At 45.1% G+C, this 27,655-nt stretch overlaps 1 protein-coding gene and 1 pseudogene across 2 annotated transcripts in view; one reads left to right on the top strand and one right to left on the bottom strand.

Annotated features, from left to right (window-relative positions):
- Window positions 1-27,655, bottom strand: part of LOC145361486 (myocardin-related transcription factor A-like) — a 239,758-nt gene that overhangs the window by 143,336 nt on the left and 68,767 nt on the right. For both annotated transcript variants that reach the window (XM_080217297.1, XM_080217298.1), the window contains exon 4: window positions 15,525-15,647. In XM_080217297.1, coding sequence (XP_080073423.1) covers window positions 15,525-15,618 — 94 coding nt within the window. In that variant the 5' untranslated portion in view covers window positions 15,619-15,647. The remainder of the gene's footprint in view (window positions 1-15,524; window positions 15,648-27,655) is intronic.
- LOC145361487 (small nuclear ribonucleoprotein E pseudogene) lies at window positions 5,815-6,076 on the top strand (annotated as a pseudogene).

Genomic DNA, 27,655 nt, shown 5'->3' with positions numbered 1-27,655 from the left:
CAAGATGTGGAGATGCCGGCATTGGACTGGGGTAAACACTGTAACAAGTCTCACAACACCAGGTTTAAGTCCAACTGATTTATTTGATAGTAAACTCGCAAGCTTTTGGGGTTTGGGTCAGGTGAATCTGACGAAGGGGCAAACCCCGAAAGCTTGTGAGTTTACTATCAAATAAATCAGTTGGACTTAAACCTGGTGTTGTCAGACTTCTTAATGTGTTTATCCCTGGCAAGGACTGCATTGGCTACCCCATCCCTAATGGCCCTCAAGAAGAATCTATTGGTTCCTTTAATGAACAGAATTCAACTATTTTGTTGAATAGAATAGAATTTTGAGAACTGGACAATAAGTATTTGACTGCAATTCATCTGTTGAGTGAAGTATTCAAGCTCTTGGTGAGTAGGCGTTACTTACATCAAAATCACCACAGATGCCAACGTACAAATCAACCTTTGAAACCTTCCTAAGTGCCCCCAGACTTATACACAGAGCTCAAAAGTGGCTGGTTGTTATCTCTGTTGTTCACTGTACAGGGTGTGTGTGTGGGGACGTCTTAAACTCCCAGGCATCTCTACATCACAGCCTGCATCACCTGCTTGATTCTTAAAGGTAAAAAGTTCATTTATTAGTGTCACAAGTAGGTTACATTAATGAGGTTATTGTGAAATGCCCCGAGTCGTCACACTCCAGCGCCTGTTCAGGTACACTGAGGGAGAATTTAGCACAGCCCAGCACGTCTTTCAGGCTGTGGGAGGAAAACCGGAGCATCCAGAGGAAACCCATGCAGACATGGGGAGAACGTGCAAACTTCCAATCTGGGAATCGAACCCCCGAGTCCCTGACGCTGTGAGGCAGCAGTGCTAACTACTGTGCCGCCCCACGATGCCTTGCACCCTGTTATTAGGGCAACATCCATTGTAGGTGGCCACTGATAGATGTAGCACATTGTGGATGAGAAAACGGAGGATCGATTTAAACACCAAGTACACATAGAAACATGAACATCGGGGCCAAAAAAAAATGAGGCCATCTTCTACATCAGATCAACATATACACCTCAGTCTGTGGTTTCACACTTGTCTGCCTCTGGATGAGCTTTGTGCCAAGGAACACTGTTTCACATCACTATCCCTTCATCCTCTCCATCACACTGGCGTTTCCACTTGAGAATGCTAGCTCATGATCATGGATACAAGATCATTGGTTTTGATCAATCTTGTATATCCCCATCTTCCCTTACTGCCATTAGACTTTTGAACAGATGTACCTTATATTAAGCTGATCTTTCTCTACAGTTTAGTATGGCTGTAACACTACATTCTGCAACCTCTCCTTTCCTTCTCTACGAATGGTATACTTTGCCTGTATAGTGCACAAGAAACACTTCACTGTATACCAATACGTGACAATAATAAATCACTTTCAAAACTAAACCACCATTCACATTTCAAATTCACAACAGCGCATGAGGTGGCCATTTGGCCCATCGTGTCTGCACACGAGACAGCATCCTATGGACAGCTTTCAAGATGCCACAAAAAAAGGTTGTGAATGTAGCCCAATCCATCACGCAAACCAGCCTCCCATCCATTGACTCTGTCTACACTTCCCGCTGCCTCAGCAAAGCAGCCGGCATAATTAAGGATCCCCTGCAGCCCAAACATTCTCTCTTCCATCTTCTTCCCTCGGGAAAAAGATACTAAAGTCTGAGATCACGTACCAACCGACTCAAGAACAGCTTCTTCCCTGCTGCTGTCAGACTTTTGAATGGATCTATCTCGCACTGAGCTGATCTTTCTCTACATCCTAGCCATGACTGTAATACTACATGCTGCACTCTCTCCTTTCTTTCTCTATGAACGGTATGCTTTGTCTGTAGCGCACAAGAAATAATACTTTTCACTGTATACTAATACATGTGACAATAATAAAATTAAATCAAATACTTAAAGCACTTTTCTGATCGGATTGATAGAAGCAGAGTCCTCATTTATTTCTGAAGGTTTGAAGTAAAGCTAATGTCATTCATTGCACACTATTTCTCCCACTGCCAGATACAGTCATCAACAAAATGCAGTTAATCCATAAAACACTGGGAAAACGCCTCGTCACTGCTTTCTGTACAGCTTCAGAAATTCCTGTCGGATATAAATCAGGATAAAGTGCAGCATTCACCATCAACTAAACAGCTGCCTTGTGACACTGTGACAGTGATAGAGACACAGTGCAAGCTACAGTAAATCTTGTTTCTCTAATAATCTTTGTTCTTATGCCAACATCGATTTGCTGCCACACATAAATAAGCTTGAAATTCCCACAGATAACAAGCAAAATGAACTCTCAATGGTTCCTCTGTTGCTCTGATTCTGAGCAACTGTATTCGCTGTGGTGAATTCTATCAATTTTCCTCAAATTTGACCATATTTGATTCATTGTCATGTGTATTAGTGTACAGTGATAGGTATTGTTTCTTGCGCGCTATACAAAGCATACCATTCATAGGGAAGGAATTGAGAGAGTGCAGAATGTAGTGTTACAGTCATAGCCAGGGCGCAGAGAAAGATCTACTTAGTTCGAGGTAGGTCCATTCAAAAATCTGATGACAGCAGGGAAGAAGCTGTTCTTGAGTTGATTGGTACATGCCCTTAGACGTTTGTATCTTTATCCCAATGGAAGGTGGTGGGAGAGAGAATGTCCGGGGTCTACATGTGGATCTTAATTATGCTGGCTGTTTTTCCAAGGCAGCAGGAAGTGTAGATAGAGTCAATGTATGGGAGGCTGGTTTGCGTGATGGACTGGGTTTCGTTCATGACCCTTTGTGCAACAGCCATACCCAGCTGTGATACCATCACAAAGAATGCTTTTTACGATGCATCTTTAAAAGTTGATGAGAATCGTAGGGGACATGCCAAATTTCCTTAGCCCCCTGAAAAAGTAAAGGTGTTGGTGGACTTTCTTAACTATAGCATCCACATGGAGGGACCAGGACAAACTGGTGGTGGTTTGGACACCTAAAAACTTGAAGCTCTCGACCATTTCTACTTAGTCCCCGTTGATGTAGACAGGTGCATGCCCTCCATTCTGCTTCTTGAATGGATGACAATCTCCTTCGCTTAGTTGACATTGAGGGAGAGATTATTGTTGCCGCACCAGTTGACCAGATTCTCTCTCTCATTCCTGTACTCTGTCTCGTCATCATTTGAGATCCGACCCACTACGGTGGTGTCATCAGCAAACTTGAGAATCGAATTGGAGGGGAATTTAGATGCACAGTCATAAGTGTGTAAGGAGTATAATAAAGGGCTGAGGACACAGCCTTGTGGGGTACCGGTGTTGAGGATGATGTTATCCTTACTGACTGCAGTCTGGGGGTTAGGAAGTTTAGGATCCAATTGCAGAGGGAGGAGCCCAGCCCCAGCCCACAAAGTTTGGAGATGAGTCTCCCAGGAAAAATGGTGTTAAAGGCTGAGCTGCAGTGTACGGATAGGAGTCTGATATAAGATACAGGAGCAAAATTAGGCCATTTGGCACATCAAATCTGCTCAGCCACACAGTTGTCTTTGTTATCCAGGTGTATGAGGGTTGAGTGCAGAACCAGGGAGATGGTGTCTGCTGTCGACCTGTTGTGGCGGTTGGTGAACTGTAGTGGATCCAGGCAGTCTGGGAGGCAGGAATTGATTTGTGCCATGACTAACCTTTCGAAACACTTCATAATGATGGATGTCAGAGCCAACGGACGATAGTCATTAAAGCACGCTGCTTGGCTTTTCTTTGCTGCTGGGATGATGGACATCTTCTTAAAGTAGGCAGGGACCTCAGATTGGTGCAAGACATTGAAGATGTCTGTGAATACTCCCACCAGCTGGTCCTTGCAGGATTTGAGTGCCCGTCTGGGTACCTCATCTGGTGCAGGGATGCTGGCATTGGACTGGGTCAAACACAGTAAGAAGTCTCACAACACCAGGTTGAAGTCCAACAGGTTTATTTGAGAGTACGTGCTTTTGAAGTCTCAGGCTCTTTCATCAACTGACTCACCTGATGAAGAAGCTTGAGACTCCAAAAACTAGTGCTGCCAAATAAATCCGTTGGACTTTAACCTGGTGTTGAGAGCCTTCTTACTGTGCTTATCCCATCTGGCCAGTTGCTTTCCTTGGGGTTGACTTTTGAGAAGGCTGCTCTGACATCAACAATGGTGACTTCGGATAGAGGTTCATCTGAGGCTTCTGGGATAGAGGGTGCACTTTCACTGACCTTTCGCTCGAAACAGGCATCAAATGCATTGAAGGCATCACCGGTGGGTGATTTTACCTGCATTCATCTTGTTGCCTGTTATGTCTTATGGCCTTGCCATAGTCAGTAGGAGTCCATGTGGCTAGCCTGGGATTCTAGCTTTGATGCGTCTCCATAGATCATATCTGCCTTTTTTGTACAGGTCAGAGTCATGTACATATCTCACAAGAGGATGAACGCACTGCATGGTCTAAATCAGAGCATCTGTCACCAACACTGCTGTTGCATTTAATACCAAGTCATTAGCAAAGTGCTCCACCAGTATTATTGGTCAGAGGACTTGTGCTGTGTTACTGCAACAGCAACTAAATTATTGCCACTCCACACAATCATCCTGGTCCCTCCACATCAATGCTATTGTTAAGAAAGCCTGCCAATGCCTGTACCTTCTCAGGAGGCTAAGGAAATTTGGTATGCCCAGTACGGCTCTCACCAACGTTTACAGATGCACCATTGAGAGCATTCTTTTTGGTTGTATCACAGCTTGGTATGGCTCCTGGTCTGCCCAAGACCACAAGAAACTACAGAGTTGTGAACAAAGCCCAGTCCATCAAGCAAACCAGCCTCCCAACTACTGACACTGTCTACACTTCCCACTGCCTTGGAAAAGCAGCCAGCATTATCAAGGGCCCCACGCAACCCGAACAGTCTCTCTTCCACCTTCTTCCATTGGGAAAAGGTACAAAAGTCTGAGGTCACGTCACAACCAATTCAAGATCAGCTTCTTCCTTGATACCAAACTTTTGAATGAATGTACCTTCTATTAAGTTGACCTTTGTCTATACCCTAGCTATGACTGTAATACTACATTCTGCACCCTCTCCTTTGCTTCTCTATGAACCGTATGCCTTGTCTGTATAGCATGCAAGAAACAATACTTTTCACTGTATACTAATACATGTGACAATAATCAAGATCATATCAAAAAATCAAATCAAGTAACAAAACAATGGAAAAGGCTCAGCAGTTCTGCAGCTTCTGTGGAGAGAGAATTAGAGTTAACGAGTCCAGACTCTTGGAAACCTCTGTTTCTACAGAAGGGTCACATTGGGTTGGAGATGTTAACTCTTTCTCTCTCCACAGATGCTGCCAGACTTGCTGAACCTTTTCCAGTGGTTTGGGTTTATAATTTTAATCCCACTCCCCTGCTGGCACAACACTGTCCTTTGCTGTACACTTTGCTGGAAGAAATGCGATTGAAATTCAAGCTAATATTTCCTCACATCATTTTGGCTCTATGCTCCAGTGGGGAGCATTTTATATCGTTTCCTGTAATTCTGCTTCATGATGATGTGGAGTTGCCGGCATTGGACTGGGGTGGGCACAATAAGAAGTCTCAGAACACCAGGTTAAGTCTAACGGGTTTATTTGTAATCACTAGCTTTCAGAGCGTTGTCCTCACCTGATGAAAAAGCAGCGCTCCAAAAGCTCATGGTTACAAATAAACCTATTGGACTTCAACCTGGTCTTGAGATTTTTTTACCCTGCTTAATAAAGAAGTAGACGCTTCCTGGAGCCAGCGACATGGCGTACCGCGGGCAGGCTCAGAAAGTGATGGTGCAGCCCATCAACCTTATTTTCAGATACCTTCACAATCGATCCAGGATCCAAGTATGATTATATGAACAAGCCAACCTGAGGATAGAAGGTTGTATAATTGGCTTCGTTGAATACATGAACCTTGTTTTGGATGATGCAGAGGAAATTTGCATGAAATCAAAATCAAGGAAACCATTGGGCCTTGTTATGTTGAAACATTACCTTACTACGGAGCGTCCACAGTTAAGAATGGATTTGCTGGAACTTCTTTGTCTATACACTATACCAAGCAGCTCATCGTTACTGTGAAAGGATTTTGAACACTGGCTGTTGACGAACAGATGAAGTTGTGTTTTTGTACCTAGCTGCAGTAATGATTTTCTGAAATAAAAATCTTATAACCAAAAAAAATGAGTAATCGAAGTGGCCACTTCTTTGCTGAGCCAGTAGATGGAGCATTATTTTGCAGCCCAGCAGTCACAGGGCTGAGGTCACTCCAGACATGACTTCTGCTCTGCAGGACAACAAGTCAGTGTAACAGACCCACAGAGATGGTCCACCCCCTCAGGTCACAGAGTGCTGCATGGGCCCAGGAAGACTGAGTGCGCCAGAACTAACATCAAGCGCCCACTCAAACAATATTTAACCATTTGAGAACCTAAAGATTTGAAACTTGCTGTTACCTTTCAGCAAAAGGCCGGCCTTCCCAAAACAACTGAAGCACACCTTCCTCGTATACGTCCTCAACAGGGAACTATCAAACGCGCCCACACGACCAAGGTGAATACCCAGTGCCCACATCCACTCCCGTCTCCGCTGTTTTTGTTTAAATTTACAGTGGTTGCAACTGCAAACGGAACAAAAGAAACTGCCCACACAGCCCACAAACTGACCACCTCCTCCACCGAGCCCAGTGAGGAGGAGGAGGAGAGGGGGGGATCCAATTCATAGGACTTAGGGTTAAAGTCTTCACAGAGCAACCAAGACATGGAACAATGCTGCTGGATAGACCCGTGGTGTGGAATTAGCTCAGAATCAACTAGCAGGAATATTTTAAGGTTGTTGTGAATGCCCGTGGAGCTGGGGATCGGGAAGATAAATGGTGTAAATCTACATAGCAAGGTGGTAGTGCGATAAACTCCACCAGTATCCAGGAGATTCTCGTTCAGCACAATGAGCAGAACTACTCATACAAAACATGAACTTGGATGGATTGCCAGCTTTTTCTCTCGGACTCTCAGATTCCCAGCATTCACTCGGCTTACAGGGTCAGAGGTTTACAGCGTGGAAATAGGCCCTTCGGCCCAACTTGTTCATACTACCCCCTTTTCTAAAACCCCTAAGCTAGCCCCAATTGCCCACATTTGGCCCAAATCCCTCTATACCCATCTTACCCATGTAACTGTCTGAATGTTTTTTAAAAGATAAAATTGTACCCGCCCACTCTCTCTGTGTGAGTTTACTCAGAGGTTTACAGCATGGAAACAGGCCCTTCGGCCCAACTTGTCCATGCCGCCCTTTTTTTTAAAATCACTAAGCTAGTCCCAATTGTCCACATTTGGCCCACATCTCTATACCCGTTTTACCCATGTAACTATCTAAATGCTTTTTAAAAGACAAAATTGGACCCGCCTCTACTACTGCCTCTGGCAGCTTGTTGCAGACATTTACCACCCTGTGAAAAATTTGCTCCTCGGGACCCTTTTGTACTTTTCCCCTCCCACCTTAAACCTGTGCTCTCTAGTTTTAGACTCCCCTACCTTTGGGAAAAGATATTGACTATCTCGCTGATCTGTGCCCCTCATTATTTTATAGACCTCTGTAAGATCATCCCTCAGCCTCCTACGCTCCAGAGGAAAAAAAAAATCCCAGTCTATCCAGCCTCTCCTTATAACTCAAACCATCAAATCCCAGTAGCATCCTCGTAAATCTCTTCTGCACTCTTTCTAGTTTAATGATTTCTTTAATTTTTTTTATTTTTACCCCGAAGAGGGTGCGTGTGTTTTTTTTTAAAAGGAAAGGTGTGACTCTACAAAAGGGCGTTTCGAAAATAAGCTGAAAACCACAAGATCAAATGTGCACAGTACAGTACACAGCAGAGCTCTTGGATCTGTTACCCAGAGGGAAACGACATGATCTGGGTACAAATTAGCAATGATGTGTTGCAGTTCGAGAGAGAGAGAAAAAAAACAATTTCAATTCAGTAACACACTGAGCAGTAAGTTTTTCCCGAATGGATATTCTGGTATATAGGATGACTATCGCAGTAGGTCAGCCTTCTATTGAACGTATAAAATCAGCCAGTCACAACGATTCTGACAGGGCAGCACTTGTTAACGGCCTCAGCCTTTGGCTCCTGTTCCAGTCCCTGCCCGGTTCTCTGGAAAGCACCCACATTACGCAAATATGACTGCACTGACAGCAGGAACTAAATTCCTCGGGAATCGGTTACTTATTAAACAGGATGACAGGAAACAATACGAAGTGCTCCCCACTGGAGCACAGAGCCAAAACGATCATAGGAAACATTAACTTGAATTTCAATCGCATTTCTTCCAGCGTAGTGTACAGCACAGGGTCGTGTTGCATTCTGCGCCAACAGGGGAGTGGGACTAAAAATTATAAACCCAAAAACACTGGAGAAGGTTCAGCAGGCCTGGCAGCTTCTGTGGAGAGAGAAACAGAGTTAACATCTCCAATCCAATGTGACTCTTCTCTGGGGCGGCACAGTGGTTAGTACTGTTGCTGCACAGCTCCAGGGACCCGGGTTCAATTCCAACCTCGGATCACTGTCTGTATGGAGTCTGCACATTCTCCCCGTGTCTGCGCGGGTTTTGTCCTCGTGCTCCGATTTCCTCCCACACTCCAACGATGTGCGGGTTAGGTGCATTGGCCATGCTAAATTGCCCGTGTGTACCGGGATGTGTAGGTTAGAGGGATTAGTGGGATAAATATGTGGGATGGGAGTGTTGTCGGTGCAGGCTCGATGGGCTGAATGACCTCCTCTTGCACTGTAGGGTTTCTATGATTTCTATCAGAGGTTCCCAAGAGTTTGGGCTTGTTAATTTTGTTTCTCTCTCCACGGCTGCTCAGCCTTTTCCCGCGTTTTGCTTTTATTTTAAGGGTGCGGGATTAATTCAGCTGCTGTCGCATACAAGCCCAACCGGTCAAATTTCCTCCCTCCTGTGCTGTAACCATTCTGACCCATAAAAACCGCAGTACGCTAAATAAGCCCGTAGTGTACAGGGGCAGGGAGAAAAGGCAGGGGAACGGCACCAGTTCATGCTGCTCAGTCGGGGAGCCGTGCAGACACAATGGACCAAGTGGCCATAATGATTGTGATTCTGACAGTGCAAGGTAGATGGAGTCACAGAGGTTTACAGCATGGAAACAGGCCCTTCAGCCCAACTTGCCCATGCTGCCCTGTTTTTAACCACTAAGCCAGTCTCAACTGTCCACATTTGGCCCATATCCCTCTATACTAATCTCACCCATGTAACTGTTTAAATGCTTTCCAAAAGACAAAATTGTACCCACCTCTACTACCACCACCTCTGGCAGTTTGTTCCAGACACACTCAAAACGTCTGTCTGAACTCTTTTGTATCTTTTCCCTTAAACCAATGCCCTCTAGTTCCCCTACCTTTGAGAAAAGATATTGACTATCTAGCTGATCTGTGCCCCTCATTATTTTATAGACCTCGATAACATCACCTCTCAGCCTCCTACTCTCCAGCGAAAAAGTCTCAGTCTATCCAGCCTCTTCTTATAACTCAAACTATCAAGTCTGGGTAGCATCCTCATAAACTTTTTCTACACACTTTCTAGTTTAATAATATCCTTTCTATAATAGGGTGACCAGAACTGTACACAGTATTCCAACTGTAGTCTTACCAATGTCTTGTACAACTTCAACAAGTCGTCCCAACTCCTGTATTCAATGTTCTGACCAATGAAATCAAGCATGCTGAATGCCTTCTTCACCACCCTGTCCACATGTGACTCCACTTCCAAGGAGTACCTGTACCCCTTTATCTTTGTTTTATAACTCTCCAATGCCCACCATTAACTGAGTAAGTCCTGCCCTGATTCAATCTACCAAAATGCATCATCTCGCTTTTATTTAAATTAAGTTCCATCTGCTATTCATCAGCTCACTGGCCCAATTAATCAAGATCCAGCTACAATCCGAGATGACCTCTTCCCTGTCCATTATGCCACCAATCTTGGTGCCAACTGAAAACTTAACCACGTCTCCTATATTCCCATCCAAATCAATAATATAAAATGACAAGTAACAGTGGACCCAACACTGATCCCTGAGGCACACTGCTGGTCACAAGCCTCCAGTTTGAAAATCCACCCTCTGTCTTCTGTGGTCAAACCAATTTTGTATCCAATTAGCTACTTCACCCTAGAGATCCTGAGAGATTTAACCTTATGCAACACCCTGCTATGCAGTACCTTGTCAAAGGTCTTGCTAAAGTCCACGCAGACAACATCAACTGCACCGCCCTCATCAACCTTCTTGTTATCCCTTCAAAAAACTCAAATTTGAGAGACATGATTTTCCACTGTCAAAGCCGTGCTGACTGTCTTTGTGTCTCTAAACGCCTGCAGATCCTGTATCTCAAAAAGCTTCTAACATCTTACCTGTCACAGAAGTTAGGTTCACCGGCCTGTAGTTCCCAGGCTTTTCTCTGCTGCCCTCTTTAAACAAAGGTACAACATTTGCCACCCTCCAATCTTCAGGCACCTCGTCTGTGGCTGTCAATGATACAAATATCTCTGCTTGGGGACCTGGAATTTTCACCATTGGTCTCTCAACATTCTGGGATGCACTTCATCAGGTCCCAGGGATTTATCCACCTTGATGTGCACTTTAAGACTTCCAGCACCTCTTTTTCTGTAGTATGTACACTCAAGATTTCACTATTTCTACAAGTTCCCTAACATCCATGCCTTTCTCAACAGTAATACTGATAAGAAATAGTCATTTAGGATCTCATCCATCTCTTATGGACCCACACATAGATGTCGTTGTTGATCCTTAAGAGGCCCTACTTTCTCCCCAGTTACTCTGTTGCCCATTATGTATTTGTAGAAGCTCTTTGGATTCTCCTTTGCCTTATCCGCCAACGCAATCTCATGTCTCCTTTTCGCCCTAATTTCTCGCAACTCTACTCCGACACCTTTTATACACTTCAAGGGATCCACTTGATTCCAGCTGCTAATGCACATCATGTTCCTCCTCCTTTTTAACCAGGGCCTCCATATCCCGAGTCATTCAGGGTTCCCTACATCTACCAGCCTTGACCTTCACTCTAAAAGGAAGTGCTTACCCTGAACCCTGGTTGACACAATTTTGAAAGTCTCCCACTTACCAGACATCCCTTTGCCTGCCAACAGACTTCCCCCAATCAACTTCTGAAAGTTCTTGCCTGATCCATCAAAATTGGCCTTGCCCCTGTTCATTATTTTAACTTTTGGGACAGATCTATTATTTTCCATAGCTGTCTTAAAACTAATGGAATCATGGTCACCGGTCCCAAAGTGATCCCTCACTGACACTTCCATCACCTGCCCTTCCTTATTTCCCAAGACGAAGTCAAGTTTTGCCCCCTCTCTAGTCGGACCATCCACATACTGAATGAGAAATTCCTCTTGAATACACTCAAATTTCTCTCCATCAAGTCCTTGTTAAAATCTCCTACTATTATCACCCTAATGAGTTATCTGTAATCTCTTTACATAGTTTATATATCTTGCGTATAGGGCCACTGAATCTAACCCATCTGGTGAGGAACTGACTAGAATGGATCAGTTTACAGCCTGACCAAATTTACCCAACATTGGAAAATAATGGCTGAATGGCCTCCTTCTGCACTGTGGGCTTTCTATGATTCCATGATAATGCGGAGGAGGATGGAAAGGGAATGGTCAGTTCCCCACATGCAAGTTAAGCTGAAATTAATTCCGAAAAGATAACCAGTCAAAGAATCTACAGTGCAGGAGAAGGTCATTTGGCCCATTGAGTCTGTACTGACAACAATCCCACCCAGGCTCTATCCCTGTAATCCCACATATTTACCCTCCTAATCCCCCTGGCATTAAGGAGAAATTTAGCATGGCCAATCCACCTAACCCGCACATCATTGGACTGTGGGAGGAAACTGGAGCACTGGGAGAAAACCCATGCAGACATGGGGAGAATGTGCCAACTCCAGGTCCCTGGTGCTGTGAGGCAGCAGTGCTAACCACTGTGCCACCATGCCGCCTTAGAACTGCTAAACATCAGCATCATCAATGACTCTTCGTTCAGAATTTTTTTTTTTTATCATTTTTACAAAGCCAACAGGTGTGAGGATTTGGCAAGTCCAACCGCATTTTTACAAAAGTGTTACTCAGTCAGAGCTGAGTGGGTGAACCAACAGCTAGTCACCAATGGCTGTTCTCCAGCCCCGGAGGTGTGCTGACAACTATTCTTGGCTTCTCACTGAAACTTGAAACTTGCTGTATACAGACTGGGACAAAAACTGGGCTCAGTGTGCGTGCTTGCGCATGCAGAGGCAGAAGTGTTCCTCTAATCTAGATTCTAACTCGGACACATACTGGTTCCTAGACAAGGAAGGGATGGATAGTCTGCTTCTAGGGTGGCATGGTAGCACAGTGGTTAGTATTGCTGCCTCACAGTGCCAAGGATCTGGGTTCTATTCCCAGTTTGGGTCACTGTGTGTGGAGTCTGCAACTTCTCCCTGTCTTTGTTGGTTTCCTCTGGGTGCTCTGGTTTCCTCCCACACTTCAAAAGGTGTGTGGGTTAGGTGGCCATGCTAAATTGCCCCTTAAGTGTCCTAGGATGCTAAGTTAGAGGGATAAGCAGGGTAAATATGTGGGGCTACAGTGATAGGACCTGGGTGGGATTGCTGTCAGTGCTGACCCGATGGGCCAAATGGCCTCCTTCAGCACTTTAGGGATTCTAAGAGTCCGACAGCAGTCATGGCAACTGTTGGCAAGCTTCTTCAGCACAACACCAGCAACTGTAGCTGTCCCATTCACTCCAAGTTTTATACATTAGTCTCGGGCCTGCCCAAGCTGCTGGTCCAAGCGGAAGCAATGATACATACACCCACTGCACGCAGATTCCAGTTCATCCTAAAGATGTATGCAAATATTATGCCCCAGGTGGAATTCCACTTTGCAACCACTCTCATTCTTGCCAAGATGCACATTGATAAACAACCTCATTGTTTACAATTCCTCAGATTCTTCTCCATCCATCCAACCATCCCTCCTTTAGGCCAGCTCACAACCTCCTCTGCACCGACCAGCTGAACATACAACTTCAGACCTTCACTCATGACTGATTAGGCTGGGGTTGCTTTCCTTAGAGCAGAGACGGCAGAAGGATGGTGTCCAAAATTGAGGGACACAGATAGGGTAGATAGAAATAATTTTTTTCCCCTTAGTAGAGGGGTCAATAACCAGGGGGCATAGATTAACAGAGGAGGCGGCGATTTAGAGGGGATTTGAGGTAAAATGTTTTCACCCAGAGCGTGGTGGGAATCTGGAACTCGCTGCCTACAAGGGTGGTTGAAGCAGGAACCCTCAGCATTCAGATGAAAACTTGAAACTCCACAGCATACAAGGTGATGGACAAAGTGCTGGAAAATGGGATTAGAATAGATAGGTGCTTGATGGCTGGCACAAACACGTTGGGCAGTGGGACTCTACAGCACACTACACTCGGACATTCTACAATACTGCTTAGATCTCCACTGTTCCTGCTCAGGGTCTATTCACGCTGCCCACAGAGAACACTGAGCAATTCCACACCATTAATGATACCACAAGAGCTGCCATCACTGGGAGGGGTGCTCTGAAGCCTTTTTCCATCATGTCAGGGAGACCTTGAAGAGACAGCTACAGATCTAACAGCAAAAAAATGAAACTGAGGGGGGAAATTCAATAGCCATCAGCTGAACCTTTCTGAATAACTTGCTAATTCAAATGTTTTTGATGCTCCGGTTAGGAACCAAGATATCATTTTCCCAACCAAATTTTAAACACTTTGCACAACATCAGCAGTATTCCTGGAATCTTCAAGGGAATCTGAGAAACTGCTGAATGATTGGAACCAGACAGGTAACTCAGGGTGACTGCTGTCCAATATATTAGTCAGTAGCCACTTGGCAAATTGAGAGAATGCAACTGTAGAAAACTTCACTTCATCTTAGTAAATAAAATAACTCAGACACTTTGTCACCAAATACTTATTATCATGTAACGGACAGTAGAGGGGTTAATTTAAACACTACTAATCTCTCCTTTCACGCCCTGTCAGTAAGCATAAAGGACTTTGGCTTGGACTTAAAGTCAAAGTTTATTTATTAGTGTCACAAGTAGGCTTACATTAACATCGCAATGAAGTTACTGTGAAAATCCCCTAGTCGCCACATTCCAGCACCCATTCAGGTAGACCAAGGGAGACTTTAGCATAGCCAATGCATGTAACCAGACATCTCTCAGATTGTGGGAGGAAACCCACGCAGACACAGGGAGAACATCACACAGTGACCCAAGTCAGAAATTGAACCCAGGGCAGCAGTGCTAAGCACTGCGCTTTGTTTTCCCCTTTATAAGGGTTGGCAAATTTCCCAAAACCTCGCTTTTGGTGTGATCCAATTTTCTAGTAATAACCCCACAGCAAACCCGAGACAGGGTGAACTCAAAGGAGAAGAGTCCCAACACTGCACCCTTTAAATTCATACAGTAAAAGAGGGATAAGAAAGAGTTACAGTGCAAAGACCACAGGGAGTTTCATGTGAATCCACAATCAAAGTCCGATGAGGTGACTCTTCACAGGGGTCAATGAGCTGAAAACCGATACTGGATGATTCATTTTTCCAATGGTATTGATGTTAAACACAAAGATCACAAGTGTGTCCCAAAAGCAGTGCAGAACAAAGAAAATTACAGCAGAGGAACAAGATCTTAAGCCCTCCAAGCCTGCAGTGACCATGCTGCCCAACTGAACTAAAACCCCCTACCCTTCCGGGGGCCATATCCCTCTATTCCCATCCTATTCACGTATTTGTCCAGATGCCCCTTAAAAGTCGCCATCATATCTACTTCCAATACTTCCCCAGACAGCGGGTTTCAGGCACCCACCACCCTCTGTGTAAAAGACTTGCCTCAGCCATCTCCTTTAAACCTTGAAGTTGAAGAGCTAACAAGGAATGGCAGTGTGAACCAACTACAGCCCCCATACAGCACACACAATCTCACCACTTCCAAACTTGCTTCACAAGCTTCCCAGGTAAATGCAGTGCTATCAAGAGATAAATGACCAACACAGAATTCGATGCAAATGCTTAACATGGGGTTGTGAGGCAATCACCAGAGTGAAATACCGAAGAGAAAGGAGGAAAAGGACTGAATCAGGACCATTGCTGGACACAGTTCTGAACAAGCCACACCACTAAGACACCTGGAATGTTGTCCATTCAATCAATTGTATGCAGTCTAGTGTATCAAAACAATGTTCTTCTTCTAAAGCACTATTTGGCCTGGGATCACTGCATCTAATTTGGCCAAATTGCAGCGCTCAACGTTTTGTTAGCCCCCACCCCCCACCCCCCCACCACCCCCCATTCCCCACAAACAAACAAAATGGAGAAATCTCCAAGTGGATCTCACCCTGCAGCAGCCGCTCCTCTTGTTGGCTGAACGTGGAGTGGCACTGGCGTCGAAGCCGTGGAGATGTCCGCACCTCACTCGCCTGCCCTCCCATCTCAGAAGCGTCAAGTGGAGACGAGTGCTCTTCATGGGAGAGGAAGAAATAAGAACAAAAAGTAAATTTCATGGCTGAGCTCCCAACCCAAACGCAAGACACAACACCAACAACTCATGAAGACTAGCACTGAACTGCAACTTTAATTGAAACAGCCAGCACTGGCGCAGTCGCCTCCGAGTCACAAAGTTCCAGGTTCAAGTCCCACTCCAGGGCTCCAGCACAAAAAACATATCAAGGCTCCAGCACAGTCCTGAGGGAGTGCTGCACTGCCTTCCAGATGAGACATTAAATTGAGGCCCCAGCTGTAAAAGATTCAACGGTGCTATTTCAAAGACGGGCAGGGGAGTTCTCCCCAGTGTCCTGGCTAATGTTAATCCCTCAAATATCACAACAAAAGATGCTCAGTTTTTGTGGAGGTTTGTTGGGTGCAACTTAACTGCTGTGTTCCCTGTATTAAAGTGACTGCAATTCAAAACTAAATTCATTCATTGTCTGTGAAGCACTAAAGTGGTCTTGGAAAGAGCTTACACGAATGCAAGTCTGATTTTTAAAATTTCAAATGGCCTCAAGGATAAAATTCTAACAGGGTGAGTCAGGGTAGATTCAGAAAGAATGTTTCCAATAGTGCCGGAGTCCAGAATTAGGGCACAGAGTTTGAGGACAAGGGGTAAACCCTTTAGGACTGAGGTGAGGAGAAATTTCTTCACCCAGAGGGTGGTGAATGTGTGGAATTCACTCCCACAGAAAGTAGTTGAGTCCAAAATGTTATGGGATTTCAAGAAGGAATTAGATATAGTTCTTGGGGCAAAAGGGATGAAGGGATATGACAGGGGAAGGGATATTGAATTTGATCAGCAATAAAATTGACGCGTCATAGTGAAGTGTAACCCTTCTGATTCAAATCCATAGGACATTAAAGGAGATCTGCACCTAATCATGGACTGGATCATCATCAGTAACCAATGCACAATTGTCAGACACAGCTGACCACATTACTTTGTTGGTATTTGTACTTGGCAAGGTAAGGGGACACTCAGTAGGGCACATACCTCCGCCATACATAGAAGCATACATTAAAACATACATAAGAACATAAGAAATAGGAGCAGGAGTAGGCCATCTAGCCCCTCGAGCCTGCCCCGCCATTCAATAAGATCATGGCTGATCTGAAGTGGATCAGTTCCACTTTCCCGCTTTCTCCCCATAACCCTTAATCCCCTTGCCTATCAGAAACCTATCTACCCGCGTCTTAAATATACTTAAAATAATATATTTATTTTATTTAGAAAATAGAAAGAATGCTCGCAGTGGTGGAGGAGTCCAGAACTAGCAGTCAGAGTTTGAGGATGAGGGGTAAACCCTTTTAGAACGGTCAGGAGAAATTTCTTCACCCAGAGAGTGGTGAACTAGGAGGAGGAGGCCAATCGGCCCTTCAAACCTGCTCCACCACTCATTTTGATCATTGATCAAATTCAATATCCTGACACACCCCTCCCCCCCATCATATCCTTTCATCCCTTTCGCCCCAAGAACTATATCTAATTCCTTCTTGAAATCACACATTTTGGCCTCAACTGTGGTAGTGAATTCCACACATTCACCGCCCTCTGGGTGAAGAAATTTTCCCCTCACCCCTGTCCTAAAGGGTTTACCCCTTATCCTCAAACTATGTGCCCTAATTCTGGACTCACCCACTATTGGAAACATTCTTTCTGAATCTACCTTGTTTCACCCTGTTAGAATTTTAAGTTTCTATGAGATCCCCTTTCACTCTTCTAAACTCCAGTGAATATAATGTCAACTGATTTAGTCTCTCCTCATGTGACAGACCAGCCATCCCAGGTAAACCTTTGCTGCACTTTCTCCATAGCAAGAACATAACAAGTACAAAGATGTGTGTGTTAGGTTGATTGGCCATGCTAAATTGACCCTAATGCCAGGGGAATTAGCAGGGTAAATATAGATTATGGAACTAGGGCCTGGGTGGGATTGTGAACAGTACAGACTTAATGGGCCAAATGGCCTCCTCCTGTTCTGTAGGGATTCTATAAACACCCTTCTTCAGATAAGGACACCAAAATTGCACAATACACTCCAGGTGTGGCCTCACCAATGCCCTGTACAATTGCAGTAAAATATCCCTGTTCCTAAACTCAAATCCTCTCGCTATGAAAACCAACATACCATCTACCTTCTTTACTGCCTACTGTACCAATGCACTTACTTTCAGCAACTAGTGCACAAGGACCCCAAGTCTCTGAGTATCCACCTCTCAATTTATAGCCATTCAAATAATAATTTGCTACCGAAGTGGATAACCTCACATTTATCCACATTATACTGCATCCACCATGCAGATACCCACACACACAGCCTGCCCAAATCACACTGAAGCATCTCTGCATCCTCCTCACAGCTCACCCGCCCACCCAACTTTGTATTATCTGCAGATTTGGAGATAGTACATTTAGTTCCCTCTTGCAAATCGTTAATATATAATGTGAACAGTTGGGCTCCTAGCACAGTTCCCCGCAGAACCTCACTAATCACTGACTGCCAATTGGCAAAAGATCTATTTAGTCCAACTCTTTGCTTCCTCTCTGCTAACCAGCTTTCTATCCACCTCAAGACACTACCCGCAATCCCATGCTTTAACTTCACATAGCAGTAGCCCGCTATGAGAGACCGTGTCGAAAGCTTTCTGAAAGTCTAAATAAACCACATCCACTGGTTCTTCTCAGCCAAGTCTACTAGTTACACCCTCAAAGAATTCCAGTAGATTCATCAAGCATGATTTCCCCTTTGTTAATCCGTGCTGACTGTCTGATTATCCCACTGCCTTCCAAATGCCGAGTTATGAAATCCTTGATAATGGACTCTAACAACTTGCCCAGTACTGACATTAGGCTCACTGGCCTCTAGTTCCCTGCTTCCTCTCCACCTCCCTTTTTGAATAGCAGGCTTACATTAGCTGCCTTGACATGCCATGCCATGCTGGGTTAAATTTACAATGACGCTAAAACAAAATACTGCAAAATCAGAAATAAAAGCAACAAAAATGCTGGAAAACTTCAGCAGGTCTGGCAGAGTCTGGGGGGGGAACTTAACATTGCGGATCAATGACCCTTTTATCAGAACCAGTCCCAATAAGTTCTAACAAAAGGGCATCAACCCAAAATATTAACTGTTTCTCGCTCCACAGATCCTGTCAGACCCACTGAGGTTGTCCAGCATTACTGTCCCTACAGTCCAAATGCGTTACTTGTCTCAAACCCATGTGCGCGCAAGGGGCAGGGAGGGGTGTGCACGTGGGAAGGGGCACGCTCACACGCACAGAGACACACGTGCGCAGGAAGAGGGAGAGAGGTGTGTCTCTGAAATTAGTATCACCTTTCCAGCACTACTCAAAGAACAAAGAAAATTACAGCACAGGAACAGGCCCTTTGGCCCTCCAAGCCTGCCCCGACCATGCTGCCCAACTGAACTAAAACCCCCTATATCCCTCTATTCTCATCTCATTCATGTACTTGTCAAGATGCCCCCTAAAAGCCACTACTGTATCTCCCCCGGCAATGAGTTCCAGGCACTCACCACCCTCTGTGTAAAAAATCTGCCTCGTACATCTCTCTTAAAACTTGCCCTTCGCACCTTAAACCTGTGCCCCCGAGTAATTGACTCTTCCGCCCTGGTAAAAAAGCTTCTGACTAACCAAACTGACTTCTGACTCCTCCCATAAAAACTGACTTCCCATAAAAACATCAAGACTTAATTTTTTAAGTGAACCTTTTAGATTACTCACTTCTGAAGTGCTAACTCATCCCAGCAGTAAACGTTAAGGTGCCATGGGAGGTTGGTTTATCTGGGGGATGTGAGGGGGGCCGTGCAGCTGGCGAATGTATTTGTGACCGTGCGCATATAGCTAGAAAATACTTTTTTTTACATTTGATTTTGTGGCAAAATAGCAGCGTCAACATTATGAGAATGTTTGGGGTTCCCTGACGCATCTGGGAGGTTACTCGAGGCTCTGCGCCTTGAAGGGCTTGGGAACTGCTGCCTTAGGGAAGGAAATCTGCCCCCGGTGACTCCAAATGCACAGCAATATGACTGACTGTAAACTGCCCTCTGATACAGCTACTCCGTGTCAGGACAGCTCAGCATCACCATCTCCGGGCTTTGGAGAGGAGATGGGGCACCAGGTTGCAAGGACAGAGGGACCTAGAGTTAAGCTTTTGATCAGCGATGTGATGACACCAGATTTGATGGAAGTTGGGACACTGTCTAACAGGAGAGAACAATTAAATCAGTTAACATGGGAGTCAGGAAGGGGATTTGGGCAATCAGCAGTTAAGTAGGAATAGGGTCAAGTGAGCAGGACACGGCATAAGGAAAATTGGAAGAGAAGCATACAACAGAATTCAGGGCTAGTGAAGGGAGGGAAATTTGGTCTCATGGTAAAGGCAGCTGATGGAATGGTCTTAATCTTAATGACAAAGTACATGAGTTCTTCACACTTGTAGGAGGGGAAGGTGGAGGTTTGGGAGAGAGCAGTTGCGAAAGGCAGCAGGGACAATCTTTGCATTCCAGATTGATTCTGGAATAGTGAGCTGCCTTCAAGAGTAATCCATTGACTGGAAATCATTTCCAAAGATGTGAAATGCATTCCTTAAATCAGAGTGCCTTTACAATTGAATCTGGCGTTAGGGATCTAGTGATACAGAATGGCCAAGAAACAAGAACAATGCCAGTCGAAGTTTTGGTCTCAAGGGTAGGTCAACCATCTGGGCTAAAAGACAACTCAAAGCAGCCAGGTTTTGTTGAATGAGCAATCCACAGCCTGTTTATAAACAAAGGCTTATTTTAACTTCTTAAAGTTGCTTATGGAAGTTAGATGCTTTGCAATTTGTTTATACAGTTAAACTATAAGGCTTGCTCTGAAGTCAAGCATAACAAAAACACTTGGAAATCCTCTCAGACTACAAACAATTGCCTGCTGCCCCTCCCTGGTCGCAGTCCTCCTGGTTCTTAGCAGAATCTCAATTGCATCACTGTGCAAACTAGTTGTATGTGCATGAAGTACAGACCGCAGCCTGGTCCTGAGATTAATCTGCAGAAAAATGTGTTTGTCATGCTTGCAAAATGTCTGGACTGCAGCACTCGGCTAACATACCCTAATTCATTAAGCATGTACCACGTCAAGTCAAACAGAGGCCAAATGTTGACCTAAAATACTCATCTTGACCCAACCAAAAGGTTGCCAATAAAGAGGAACTGAGCACACCCCCCCTCTGCAAAAGGGCAATAAAAATATACTGCAATTAATGAACCTCAGCTATCTCGACGTTTCCAGAGATGATAATACACTCCAGACGTCCTTAGTGCCCCAGTCACAGAAGGACTGCAGCAAACCTCGCCCGGGATAGCTTTGGAAGAGGAACAGTCAGTTGGGCTGAACGACCACCCACTGCATGGATCTGCCAGACCCAGGAGCAATTCCACAAAGTAGATCTTCGATATGCCCATATCACCCCCCTCACTGAATGGTCAAAGATCAGGACTGCAGGGTGAGTTGCAAAGATGAGGAACATATCAGCCATAAATCGAGTGGCAGAATGGACTCGAGGGGCCTAATGGCTTAATTCTGCTCCTATATCTTATGAACGATTTAGGAGCACGCACCTCAGATCATCAAATGGGGGATACAACTACATATATCCTACATAAATGTGAAAAATAGACTCAACCAAACCATGGAAAATTCACTACTCTTTTTATTCATTTGTGGGACGTGGGCGTCGCTGGCTGGCCAGCATTTATTGCCCATCCCTCGTTGTCCTAGTCCAGAGTGCAGCTGAGAGTCAATCAAATTGCTGTGGCTCTGGGGTCACATGTAGGCCAGACCAGGTGAGGACGGCAGATTCCTTCCCTAAAGGACATAAGTGAATCAGGTGGTTCTGACAATCGACAATGGTTTCATGGTCATCAGTAGATTCTTAAATCCAGATTTTTTTTTTAAATTGAATTCAAATTCCACCAAGTGCCCTGGTGGGATTTGAACCAGGATCCCCAGAACATTAGTTGAGTTTCTGGAATAATAATCTAGCGATAATACCACTACGTCCCATTGCCTCCCCAGCCACCCATCATCAACATAAACTTCTACTGCACAGGGCTGCCATGGGCTAAATCCTCCATGCCAAATCCCTAATGGACAAACAGGACTCACACGTATATAGCCTCTCACTCAGGACCCCACCCCCTGGGGCAGCAGCAGGTTGGAACGCCACGTTATGTCCAGACGAAAACTGGGAAGTGAAAAGTGTGCAAGAGGAATCCACATAGGAAATTTCTCCAGGCAGAATGGAATGACACAAAGTGGGGTTCCTGAGGGACAATGCAAATTGTGGGGGAGATTCTTCAGTGAAACTCAGCAGGATTTTAAGTAGAGGGGTCGAGGTTTCTCTGCCCACACTCCATCACAAAAAGAGCATGCATCGGACGCAACACTTGCATTGATACAGCAGCTTCAAATCCAATAAAACATCCTAAGGCACATCACAGGAGTAGTCAGACTAAACCTGCCCAAGCTGCGTAGAAATATTGAGTAGGTGTTCAAGAGGCATGTTTTTAAGAACAAGGAACAAAACAGCCCAGGAAACAGGCCCTTCGGCCCAACGAGCCCGTGCTGCCAATTTAACATTACGAGTCCCCCCTCCACCCATGACCCTTGTCTATGCTTATGGCATTCCACATCGAGGGAAACTAATTTAGGGACAATTTATTACACCAATCAGCCTAACAGCACATCTTTGGGGTGTGGGAGGAAACTGGAGCACCCGGAGAAAACCCACGCAAGCATGGGGAGAATGCGCAAACTCCCACAGAGACTGGCCCAAATCCATGTGTCTGCACAGCAAACAGTGATAGTCACTGAGCTGTCGTGTTGCCCAGCATCTGGTCCAGTTTAAGCGCACACTAATGACATGAAGCACTAGGCTACTCTCGAAACAACCAAGAGCAGCCCTCGTACGACCCATCGCGTGTATGCCCCTTGTTGGGCAACAAGGCGGACCGAAGCTCCTGTGAATTAAAAGAGAAAAACATTATCATCCGGCAGGGGAGAGAGAGAGAGAGAGAGAAAAAAGAGAAAGAGAGAGAGAGAGACGGAGAGAAAAAGAGAGAGAGCAGGAGGTATGGTCACCACTAGTGGGAAGATGAAAATCACATGCCCAACAGGCAGGAGTTATGAAACAGTAAAGTTTATTCATTATTAGTGTCACAAGTAAGGCTTACATTAACACTGCAATTAAGTAACTATGAAAATCCCCTAGTAGCCACAGTCCAGCACCTGTTCGGGTACACTGAGGGACAATTTAGCATGGCCAATATTCCTAACCAGTACATCTTTTGGACTGTGAGGGGAATCCGGAGCACCCGGAGGAATTCCATGCAGACACAGGGAGAACGTGCAAACTCCACACAGACAGCGACCCAAGCCGGGAATTGAACCCGGGTCCCTGGCGCTGTGAGGCAGCAGTGCTAACCACTGTGCCACCCTCCACCAAGTTGCTGTGCAAGACTGTACAACATGAAGCAATTAATCAGCTGCACCTAGAGGCAAATTCAGTGATTCTCTGACATCAAGATAAAGGGAGATTAGATGCCTTGCATCTGGAGCACCTCATTGCAGGGAATCTGACACTGATTGCTGTCCCACAAACTAGCTGCTGCATTAGCAGCATTCTGGTGGAGTCACTTTCACACGGCCACGGGCTAGTTGTCCATCTGCTCAGTTATAGGAAAGTGTAGGAAGCCAAAAGAAAAGGAAAAGCTAGCTAACCAGTGATGTGTAAGAATGTATACAATCATAAAGGCTGGCTTCAACTGTCTCCTCCACTTCCTGGATAAATACATGGAGAAATCTTTATGATGGAGGGTTGGAGGCGTTCTTGTTGCAGAAGACAGAAAAAAGGGAAAAGCTTTTCGCAGCAGACGTGATTGTTGGTGCAACAGTATCTCACTGACAAACAAGTTACTCGCTCGCTCCTTGCATCAACTTGCCAAAGCTTTCTATATAATGCTGCACTCCCACATTCACCAATGCAGTTTACATTGATTACACAAGGACTTCAAAATGAGTCCAACAGATTCAACTTGGTCAACATGCTGACCAGCACATCATCATAGAATCCCTACAGTGTAGGAGGCCACGAAGATGAGTGGAAAAGCAAATTGCGTGGAGGGTGTGGAAAGTCTGCAGAGAGATCTGGATAGGCTGAGCGAGGACCTGGCAGATGGAGTATGATGTTAGCAAGTGTGAGGTTACCTACTTTGGCAGAAATAATAGTAGGAGGGATTATTATTTAAAAGGCAAAAAGCTGCAGCATGCTAGGGTGCAGAGGGACCTCGGGGTCCTTGTGCACGAGTCGCAAAAACCCAGTCTGCAGGTGATCAAGAAGGTGAATGGAATGTTGGCCTTTACAGCGAGGGGGACAGAATATAAAAGCAGGGAGGTCTTGCTCCAACTGTATAGGGCGCTGGTGAGGCCGCAGCTGGAGTACTGTGTGAAATTTTGGTCGCCGCACTTGCGGAAGGATATATTGGCCTTGGAGGGAGTGCACAGAGGTTCACTCCGCTGATACCGGGGATGAGGGGGTTGGACTATGAAGAGAGGCTAAATAGACTGGGCCTGTACTCGGAGTTTAAAAGGATGAGGGGGGGATCTTATACAGACGTATAAGATAATGAAGGGGATGGATAGGGTAGAGGTAGAGAGATTCTTCCCGCTCAGAAAGGGCAGCAGGACTAGAGGGCCCAGCCTCAAGATACAGGGGCAGTTTAGATCAGAGTTGAGGAGGCACTTCTTCAGTCAAAGGGTGGTGAATCTCTGGAATTCTCTGCCCATTGAAGTGGTGGAGGCTACCTCGCTAAATATATTTAAGTCACGGGTAGATAGGTTTTTGATAGACAAGGGAGTTAAGGGTTATGGAGAGAGAGCGGGAAAGTGGAACTGATCCACTGCAGATCAGCCATGATCTTATTCAATGGCGGGGCAGGCTCGAAGGGCTAGATGGCCTACTCCTGCTCCTATTTCTTATGTACCTATGTTAAGTACTTATGTACATTCGGCCCATTGAGTCTGAACTGACAATTCCACCCTATCCCTGTAGTCCCACATTATTACTCCGCTAATCCTCCTGAAACTGGAGTCAATTTATCATGGCCAATCAACCTAACCCGCACATCTTTGGACTGTGGGAGGAAACCGGAGCACCTGGAGGAAACCCACGCAGTCACGGGGAGAACATGCAAACTCCGCACAGAGTGACCCAAGCCAGGAATCGAATCCAGGTCCCTGGTGCTATGAGGCAGCAGTGCTAACCACTGTGCCGCCCTAAAGAGAGTCAGCATACATTACCAATTAAATTCATTTCCTTTACCAACAGGTAACAGCCTTATTTACACGCGGGAAAGAAAGGATGCCAAACCCCTCAGTCAGAGGCAACTTGCCAGGCAATCAGCATCCTTTGCCCCTGGAATACAAATTGCATGTTTGAAATTTGGCATTCCTGTCCTGATAAGTGCATGAAAAGCTTCGACAATATCTCACTTTTCAGCGAGACTGAAGTTCTGTGCTACCAAGTGATTGGTTCATCCCCAACTGTTGAAATAACATGGCTACACACCTTGCCTGTTGAACTTGAGAGTTTTTTTTATTGGGATAGGGGTGTCGCTGGCTTGGCCAGCATTGGTTGCCCATCCCTCACTGTGAAGGTGATGATGAACCATCTGTTTGAACCTCTGCCATCCATCTCACGTACATGCACCAACTGTGCTGTAAGGGAGGATCAGGACCCAACAACATTGCAGAAATTACCATCCAGTTCCAAGACAGAATGATTGAGACTTGGAGGAGAATTTCCAGGTGGTGGTGCTCCCATACATCTGCTGCCCTTATTCTTCTAGACGGTAGGGGCTGCAGGTTTAGAAGGTGCTATCGAAGGAGATTGGTGAATAGCTGCAGTGCATCTTGTAGATGGTACACACAGCTGCCACTGTGTTGATGGTAGAAGGGGTGAATGTTTAAGATAATAGATAGTGCACTGATCAAGCAGGCTGCTTTCTCCTGAGTTTAAGTGTGTTACAATCCCTATAGAGACTTTTCGAAAGACATTTCCAGTGACTAAGACCTTTTTACTATAACAAACTAAAAGCAACATTCACTTATCATTTCGACAGACAACTTGGTCCAAAGTACAGAAAAGTTCACCATGTAGCTTTTAAAATTACTGAAAACCTCCTCTTATAATTTACTTAATCCCTTAAGTGGACACTTCACTTTCCAGGAACCTGTATAAAGCTGTTCTCAACTCCTGAAGATTATGCTTCCCATTTCCAGCCAATTAACCTTAATCCCTAAACTGACTTTCACAGAGATTCCTCTCTCTCTAGCCAGATCTGGGTAAATCTTACAGCCTCAGTAAAGTCCTCGCAAATCTGTACTCTTCAAACCCACCGTGAGCTCCCACTGTGTACCCTCGATCATGAACGAGAGAGACTGGTTGCTTCTATCTCTTTTTCTCTCTCTGATTCTCGCAGACCGACTTGCCTGAGAGATTCGGACACCTTTCTATGGTCTGTCCCTCTCTCAAAAGCCATCTCACGGCAAAGTGAATCACAAGGGCCTTGTATCTGGGTAGAAATGCTGATTAATTTTCTAAACCTCCAAATAACCCCCAAAATCCTACTAAATAATGCTGGCTTCCTCTGCTTCCATAACGTCACTACCTGCAAGTTCTCCTCCAAGTCATACAAAATCCTGACTTAAGGATATATCATCATTCCTTCAATGTTCCTGGAACACCCTTCCTAACAGCAGTGTGGGTGCACCCATACCAGATGAACTGCAGTGGTTCATGAAGGGAGCTTATCATCACTGACAGGAAGGCAATTAGGAACCAGCAAATGCTGGCCTTACCAATTACAGCTACACCCCATAAAAGAATAAAAAAAATGCTGTTACTCTCCATTGGTGATCACTGAAGTATAAATAAAAATAAAATTATACAGAATATTATGTGGAGATGTTAACTATCTTTCTGCAGTTGGTGTCCTTATGCATCAACCAGCAACTGACCACTGTACTGGGGCAATGGGGGTAAAATGGACGAACACACAAGGAGGGAGCAATAGCAAAGTGGCAGTTTTCATTTAGAGACAATAAAGGGTGATTGGTGATTAAAATTATAAAGGAATAGAATCATAGAATGCCTGCAATGCCAAAGGCCATTTTGGCCCATCAAGTCTGCACCAACTTTCCAACAGTATCTTACCCAGGCCTTATCCTCGTAACCCCACATAATTATTCCCCTAACCTACATACCTTTGGATGCTAAGGGGCGACTAAGCATGGCCAATCTACCTAAGCCACACATCCTCGGATGGAAAAGAGTAGACAACCACAGACTGTTTCCAGTTGTTGAGGCATCTAAAGCGTGGGGGCCATTATAGTGCAGAAGGAGGCCCATCGAGTCTGCACCGACCACAATCCCTCCCAGGCCGCATTCCCTCGACCCCATATATTTGCCCTATTAATCCCCTGACACTAAGATCAATTTAGCAAAGCCAATCAAGCTAACCCGGACAACTTTGAATGGAACAGAGTAGACATCAATAGACTGTTTCCAGTTGTTGAGGCATCTAAAATGAGTGGGCCATTAGTGCAAAGATTAAACGTAAAAGATGGCACACGGGTCAAAGAAGCTGGTTTTTGGATTTTGAGGCTGTGAAACACCAAGGGATTGAAGGAAGGGAAGTTAGGGATATGGGGGAAATGGAATATACACATGGAATCAGGAAACTGCTCATATGGAAAGCCAACAAGGACTGGCTGTGTCAAATGGCACATCTTCCTGTTGTAATTCCTATATCATTCTTCATGAAAGCTTGAGATTCCAAATAAACCTGTTGGATTTCAACCTGGTGTTGTCAGACTTCTTACTGTAATTCTTGTTCAAGAAACTACAGTACCCCAAGT

The sequence above is a fragment of the Carcharhinus amblyrhynchos genome, chromosome 35 (genome assembly GCF_965287045.1).
Source record: "Carcharhinus amblyrhynchos chromosome 35, sCarAmb.v2.hapA, whole genome shotgun sequence".
NCBI classification, from domain to species: Eukaryota; Metazoa; Chordata; class Chondrichthyes; order Carcharhiniformes; family Carcharhinidae; genus Carcharhinus; species Carcharhinus amblyrhynchos.
Note: the sequence above shows the minus strand (reverse complement) of the source record. Positions and strands in the feature narration are given on the sequence as shown.